Source organism: Anabrus simplex, chromosome 1 (genome assembly GCF_040414725.1).
Source record: "Anabrus simplex isolate iqAnaSimp1 chromosome 1, ASM4041472v1, whole genome shotgun sequence".
Taxonomy (NCBI): Eukaryota; Metazoa; Arthropoda; class Insecta; order Orthoptera; family Tettigoniidae; genus Anabrus; species Anabrus simplex.
In genome coordinates, this window is record NC_090265.1 from 134,227,674 (window position 1) to 134,235,769 (window position 8,096).

Consider the following 8,096-nt stretch of genomic DNA (forward strand, 5'->3'; position numbering starts at 1 on the left):
TTCAATAAAGAGGAGGGCAAGAAGAAGAAACCTGGACTGGGACAAATTTCAAGCTGTTGTCTCCTCTCTTGTTTCTGTGCTGGATGCACATATTTGGCCTTTATTGGCATTAGGTTTCAGATGGTTTAGCCAATCATTTGGAAAATTCACTTAAGCCAGTAGTTAGAATTTCTTTCAACACCTCGAAACAGTCTCTTTAAGCCATCAGTGTGGTGCAAATTAGGTTATGTATATAATTGAGAACAGTTTTTCACAGTGGCGTGCACTGAACCCCTGATACCCCAGCACTGCTTGGGCAAATCATTTTGTATTTATATTTTCTTATTATTCCTTAGAACATTTCTTTATTAAGTTAAAAATAAATTCAAACAGCTAAATCAAGGCAAGTACAGCTTTCTCGATAACCGTTTGCTCTACGACAGTCCAGGTCTCTCCAGCAAACTGGGTTTCTTTGCCGACGCGAAAGAGAGCTACCCCAGCGAAATTCAAATCGCTTTGTTGACATGGGGGGGTAATAGCTGTTGGCCTCGCTCGAGATTCTCAGCATCATAGGGTGGCAGAGCAGCTAGCTTGGGTTCATGTTAGTTGTAATATAACACTCAAAGTGTTCAGCACCACATGCCACAGGCGACAAGAAGAAAACATTATAGCCACTTGTACATAGTCTTGCTAATAAAAATACCCATTTTATGAAATCAATTGTAATAAAAGTATTTATTTTATTTTTGGATTTTGGGATGCATAAAATTTTTGGGAGTGATCCATTGTCGGCACATGTAGAGTATGTTTTCGATGCACACGGAAAAATATTTAGATTACATAGCATGAATACAGCACCAAGCGTGAAGAACAAGAATTTTGTATTTGGTTGCTCTGTATGAGTGGGTTTGCCTGTAATAGTGGATTATTGTGAATTTTTTTAGTGTTCCTCTTGGATTACAGGTGAAGTTTTCGCAAGTTCAGTGGCATTCTTCGTGAATATAACAGTGGTATACATCGTTTGTCGTTGCTGTATCTACGCTTAACAAGCCAGTGAAACTGTTAAACTTCGGTAATGGTAAAACACCTTCTAAATTTAGCTCATTCAGATTAGGTTAGGCTTTCTAAGTTAAAAAACAAAATGTTAGTCCCAGTATTTTTCTGTAAAAAAAAAAAACATGACTGTACTCTTACGAAGCATCAGCGAGGTGAAACTGTAAGTACAATGTTTAAAATCTACTGTAAATTAAGTTATGATGGTGCCATCACTGCCAGAAATACCAATTTCGAAATATGTGCGAGTATGTGGTTGAAAATATTCTTATGTGAGTTATAATTTCATAAGTTCTTTAATACCTAAATTGTCTTATTCATTTATTTATTGTCTGATCCGTTTGCTTGTCACTTAGTTGTCAAGTGAGTTTATAGAATACTAATGTTCTCCAAGCATCTCCTTCACCGTAACAAATCTCCCAGCCTGAGAGATGGCGTCACCATCTAGGAAGCCTCCCTCCCCCTTCAGGGGAGGAATGAAAACGTTTTAGTAGTATTTCTGAAGACAGAATAATGCAATCAATCTTGCAGCATAATGAACTCAGTATCTCGTCTTTTGAACTAAATATTCTCCCAATATTCATGGAGGTATTCATCAGTATTAGTCCTGATAAAGCCCATTGGCAATATTTAATCATTACTCTAGATATTACTGTAAGACATTTACTGGTTATTTTACTGTAATGGCTGTTCTGTATTTATTCCTTCACAGGAAATTTATATTCATTCCATACTTGCAAGATATTATAGTACATGATTTTGTTAACAGGTACTTCCTTGCACATATCCTGCAGTTCCAGTTGCACAAGGCACTCTGCATAGCAGCAGAAGAGTATGATCCTGCCAACCCCAATAGAAAACCACTACACACGTGTGATATTTATAACTCCACAAAAGCTGGTAGTTTACTAGCGTAAGTATATTGCAAGATGGCACCTTGATAGATATTGTTACTTTCTTTTTCTACAAAATTCCATATAAGAGTTGAATGAAAGTTTTAACCTCAAGAAATATAATTCAAGAGTGAAAGCTATGTACATATTGTGTAAGTTAGACCAAACAATGAACAAGATTTGAACTACTCTACTTTGGACATGATGGTCTCTTGGTTTTTGTCAAGTGAAGTGACTGGAAAAATTCTCATGGAGACCTTGTTTCACTTGCTCAGAAGAATATTTATGAAATTTTGAAGTTTATATGTGGTTTAATTAATCAATCAATCAATCAATCAATCAATCAATCAATCAATCAATCAATCAATCAATCAATCAATCAATCAATCAATCAATCAATCAATCAATCAATCAATCAATCAATCAATCAATCAATCAATCAATCTCAATGATCTGCACTTAAGGGCAGTCATCCAGGTGGCAGATTCCCTACCAGTTGTTTACCTCATATTTATATTTATTTATAATTGTTTATCTAGATTTTTCTTAAATGTTTTCAACAAACTTGGAAATTAATTGAACATTTCCCTTAATAATTTATTCCAGTCTCTTACTCCTCACCCTATACATGAATATTTTTCCCTATCTGTCATCTTGAATTCCAACTTTATCTTCATATTATGATCTTTCCTACTTTTAAAAGCTCCACTCAAGTTTATTCTTCCACTTATGTCATTTCATGCCAACTCACCACTGACAGCACGAAACATACCACATAATACCAATATCAATGGTCCGTTGTTGGACATACCACATGTTGAGCATCCTGTCTCCTTATTCCCAAGTCTTCCCAGCCTAATGTTTGCAACATTTTAGTAACACTACTCCTGTTTCGGAAATCAGCCAGAACAAATCGTGCTGCTTTCCTTTGAATTTTTTCTACTTCTTTTATCAAGCAGTCGTCGTGAGGTTCCCACACACTGGAATCATAGTCTAACTGCGGTCTTACCAGAGACTTATATGCCTTACTACAACCCCTAAATACATTCATTACCATGTGAAGAGATCTGTAACCTTTCTTGACTACTTCATTAATATGATTACCCCAATGAAGATCATTCCTTATATTAACACCTAGGTACTTACATTGTTTCTCATGAGGTCCTATCATATCATCAACACAATAATTAAAACTGAGAAGTCTTTTTCTCTTGATGAAACTTACAACTTGACTTTTCATTCCAGTTACATTCATACCACTGTCTGTTGTCCATCTCACTCTATTGTTTAAGTTCTCCTGACGTCGCTCACAATCCTGCAACTCATTTAGTACTCCATACAGTATAACATCATCTGTAAATAGCCTTATCTGTGATTCCAGTTCTTTAATCATATCATTTATACATATACCCACAGTAGAACCTCAGTAATTCAAAATCTGTTAATTCAAAATCCCACGTGATTGAAAAGAAAAAAAAAGATCTTGTTCCCGGAAGCATGAGATACGGTTTCGCATGTTATTTGAATTACTTAATTTGAAATATAGATAATTTGTAATTCGAAGAACGACAGTCTCATTATCGAAATTCAGCCTTTTAATTCAAAGTTGCCTTTACATTTTAAAAAAACCTGGTATTTTACAGAGTAATTTACATTCAGAACTTTTCTGTATCATGATAGAATATGTTTTCTGGAATGTACAGGGATAGCTTTCCACACTTTCACTCACTTCAGTGTGTCTCAGTATGCTTCATATTTGTTAAGTTCAAAAGAAATCATAATTCTTTCATATTCAGCATTTTAAGGAACACCACAATAACATGAAGAAGGCAGAGTGCGGAGAAGGAGAATCCATGAGCATTGGTGATGCTGACAGGGTATATATACAAGGAAACGTAAAGGTCCAATAATACCGCCCCCCAGGATCCCCCTCTTAATCAGTACAGGATCAGATAATGCTTCACCTACTCTAATTCTTTGAGTTCTATTTTCTAGAAATGTAGCCACTATTTTGTCTAGTCTAATTGCCCTCATTTTTGTCAGTAGTCTCCCATGATCTTCCGTATCAAAAGCCTTGGATAGGTCAATAGCGATACAGTCCACTTGAGCTCCTGAATCTAAAATATCTGCTGTATCTTGCTGGAATCCTTCAAGTTGATATGGGGCATAAGTCATGTCAACTAATTTTTTAAACTCACATTTGGCCATATGTCCTGGAAAGCATGACACTCATAGTACATGAACACAGCACGAGAAGGCAGTGCATAGGACAGGCACCATGAGCAGTGTGATGGCACAGCAGTAGTGAGTCGGGCTCTGTGCAGAATGGACGTGATGAGGCAAGAACAGCGTGGGAAGTACTGGAACATCTACCATAGTCCTTGGATTTGTCCCATGGGAAACAGTTTAGGATGCGAGAGGAATTGCCAATGTTGTGAAACATGAAATTGCAAACTTCACACATGGTGAGGCAACTGGTATCCAATGTCTTCCTCTTGGCAATGTGTTGTATACAATACAGGGGACTACTTTGAGGGTTTACTCTAATGGTTACTGTATTCTCTGAGAGTAAGCATTTCATTGTTCACAGTTTCCTTGCTTTATATCCTGCACCTGGTAAACCTGCTCGGTTTGGGCGAGTTGGCCGTGCGGTTAGGGGCACGCGGCTGTGAGCTTGCATCCGGGAGATAGTGGGTTCGAATCATACTGTCAGCAGCCCTAAAGATGGTTTTCCATGGTTTCCCATTTTCACACCAGGCAAATGCTGGGGCTGTACCTTATTTAAGGCCATGGCAACTTCCTTCCAACTTCCTAGGCCTTTCCTATCCCATCGTCGCCATAAGACCTATCTGTGTCGGTGCGACGTAAAGCCACTAGTAAAAAAAAAAACCTACTCGGAATTATTTATAAATTCCATAGCACCTTATGCTCCCCACTCCCATCTGTGTATTTCCATTTGCCTGATAGATCCCTTGCTCATGCAAAAAAAAAAAAAAAAAAAAAGAAAGTTGCCATGGCTCTGTTGTGGCAGCCTCATCTGTGTTGTATGTCATGTCGATAGACTTGTAAATTTGTAGAACACCAGACAATTCTTGTAAAAGTTTCTTGTTTGCTTTGATGCACCTATGCACAATCGGTGAAACTCTGTGCCCACCTATGACAAAAATTTCAAATCTGTACATGCCGTAGATTTGGCTAGGCATCGCACACATACACACAGACAAACACTTCCGGATATCACGGACAGAACGAAAATGGCTTCATATGCCATGCACTTAAAATGGCACCTTGACTGATATGTGTATTACTATTTGTTGTTTATTATTATCTATCTTATGTACTATATGTTTATTCAAATTAAAATAATAAAATATAAGATTGAGTTAGTCAAAAGAAAATACGATTCATTTTTAGTTGCTGGTACCTATAGCAAAATCCTCATATTCTGTAAAATTTTAAGTGCATGAAATGAATATCAGGTAAATAAATAAATAAATAAATATATAAATAAATAAAATGATTCAAAGTAATATAAATAATTAATAATAAATAATAAATAATTAACAAGTCTTTAATTGTATAAAGATTCATCTAAGAATATGCCTCCGTTAAAAATTTCAGATCTCTGAATGCCGTAGATTTGGTTGGGCATCGCACTCGTACACACAGACATACGGTTCTGGATATTACAGACTGAACATGGCTCCTCATATCTGGCACCCAAAATGGCTACCTACACCATGGATTTAAAATAGCTCCTTGATTTGTGTTACCTATCTTATGTATGTTGCCTAGCAACAGTGAATCTATGGAAATAATCCTGGTGACAGCATGTTGGATTATCATATCCTAACACACATTTTCTGTCGGCATTTTGTTCATGACTTACCAATAAATGGAAAAGTGTAAAATCCGGCTTTGAGGTGCATTTGGATCCCCTACCATCTACTTATGTTAAACATTTCAGATCTCTGAGTGCTGTAGATTTGGCTTAGCAACATGTAAACACAGACAGAAAAACATTTCCTTTTATTAATATATAGATCGGTCTGCCAACCCCACTGAAATGCACACATCGACCAGTTCTACAAATTACACTTTCACAGCACTCATTACAGGGACTGGCTGTGTAAGAAAGTGTGCTACTAGCATTGCTTGTACCTCAGCCATATTGTTTACCCAGGCAAAGATGGGATTAGTACAGGTCAGTGAAAGTTACATACCTCCAGAAGTGGATTGGGCTATTCAACAATTGACTCCTGGAATATTCCTTGCAATACTTATTATGTATGCACTTCATTGTTATAATATTACACTGTATTGTATTCATAAGTTATGACAAATAAGTAATACTAGTACTTATTTCCTTTGGTATACAGGGAAGGTCTCAAACTGGGAGGCTCCCAACACTGGAAGGTGGCACTAAAGGCCATAACTGGTGAGGAAGATTATAATGGGTCTGCTCTGGTGGAGTACTTCAAGCCCCTGCATGACTACCTCAAGGCAGAAAACATACGAGCTCGATCGGAGGATGTCAGCCAGGTGATACCCGTCGCAGTGGGCTGTATCCTGGCCTTACTAGTTGTTGGTGTATTGATAGCTTATGTTCTGTACCGCCGTCGCCTTAGCAGAGGTCTCTAACCTCTTAGCCTTTCTGTGTAACCTCCCATCCTTTAGTCCGTTCCATCTGTATTTTGGTTCATCAATATTATTATCAATTATCAATTTATCAGTCACAAGCCAACAAGAATTACTCGATATTCTCCCTTCTACAAAACATATTTATTAGGGGTAAATTCCATTACTGGAAAATTATCCCTTTAGTGAAGAATAACAGTAATATGTTATCCTTTTCAAGATAATATGACAACTTAATATTATCAAGACGAATTTGTGAGATTTCTGAGAACTTTTGGTCATGACATTCTGATGTTATTGTATACTGTATTTATTCAATAGCTCTCTTCAAAAGATTTGTCATATCCAATAATTGACAAATTTGTATCATTTTCATCTATATCCAATTGTTGTCAAGTGAAGTGAACAAAATTTTGGGCATTTGTTTTTACAAATGAAGATAGTAATATCCATATTTTAATTGTGAACTGAATTTAAATAATTTAAAATATTATTATATTAATTTTCAATATTATTGTTTTATTTTCTTCAAAGATTAATGATCTCTTACATTATTTACTAATTACTGAGTCTGATTCTAAAATTTCTATCTGATTATTTCATCATGTGCGTGTGTTTTATCAGGATTATATTAGTGTAAAATGCACTTTTGAGTTTATACATAATATTTTGTTTTCATTTCATTTCATTTCATTTCATCATGTCTTCTGCACTATTGTGTTCAGTCTGATCTGTGATATAGACAGCAGCTGATACGTAATTAATAGTATCCATATATCATTTCCCAGTGAAACAGTATTCCTCTTTAGTGACTATTTTACTGCAGTTCTTTTACAATCCATTGTATGTTATCCATGTTCATATTTTTTTATACCGTGTTTCTATGCAGTTCTTTTTGTACATAGTGTAACTAAATTTTAATGTGTCATGTAATTCTCTTGTTAAATAAAACTTTAATTCATCTTTGATGTTCCATGACTTCTATACATTTCTTGTGGATTTCACCAATTGAAATAAAATTAAAATCAATCTTTACATACATAAATACAAACACACAGCTTCAATATATCACATATATGGGGTTGTAAATAAAGGGTACAGATATCTTCACATGGTTATGAGGGTATTTAAGGATTGCAGTAAGGATGTAAAGGAGAGGGCATATAAATATCTGGCAAGACCCCAACTAGAGTATGGTTCCAGTGTATAGGACCCTCACCAGGATTACTTGATTTGAGAACTGGAAAATATCTAAAGAAAAGCAACTCGATTTGTTCTGGGTGATTTCTGACAAAATAGTGGCATTACAAAAATGTTGCAAAGTTTGGGCTGGAAAGACTTGGGAGAAAGGAGATGAGCTGCTTGACTAAGTGGTATGTTCCAAGCTGTCAATGGAGAGTAATGACATTAGTAGATGAATAAGTTTGAATGATATTCTTAAAAGTAGGAAATAACACAATATGAAGATAAAGTTGGAACTCAAGAGGACAAATTGGGGAAAATATTTGTTTACAGAAAGAGGAGTTAGGGATT

The 8,096-nt window shown here is 35.9% G+C and overlaps 1 protein-coding gene across 1 annotated transcript in view; it reads left to right on the top strand.

Moving 5' to 3' along the window:
* The window catches only part of LOC136884879 (angiotensin-converting enzyme), a 354,345-nt gene extending 347,294 nt beyond the window's left edge, over positions 1–7,051 (top strand). Inside the window, exons 12-13 of the mRNA XM_067157178.2 lie at positions 1,802–1,945; positions 6,305–7,051. Of these exons, the coding sequence (XP_067013279.2) occupies positions 1,802–1,945; positions 6,305–6,566 (406 nt within the window). The 3' untranslated portion in view covers positions 6,567–7,051. The remainder of the gene's footprint in view (positions 1–1,801; positions 1,946–6,304) is intronic.
* Positions 7,052–8,096: the final 1,045 nt, after the last annotated feature.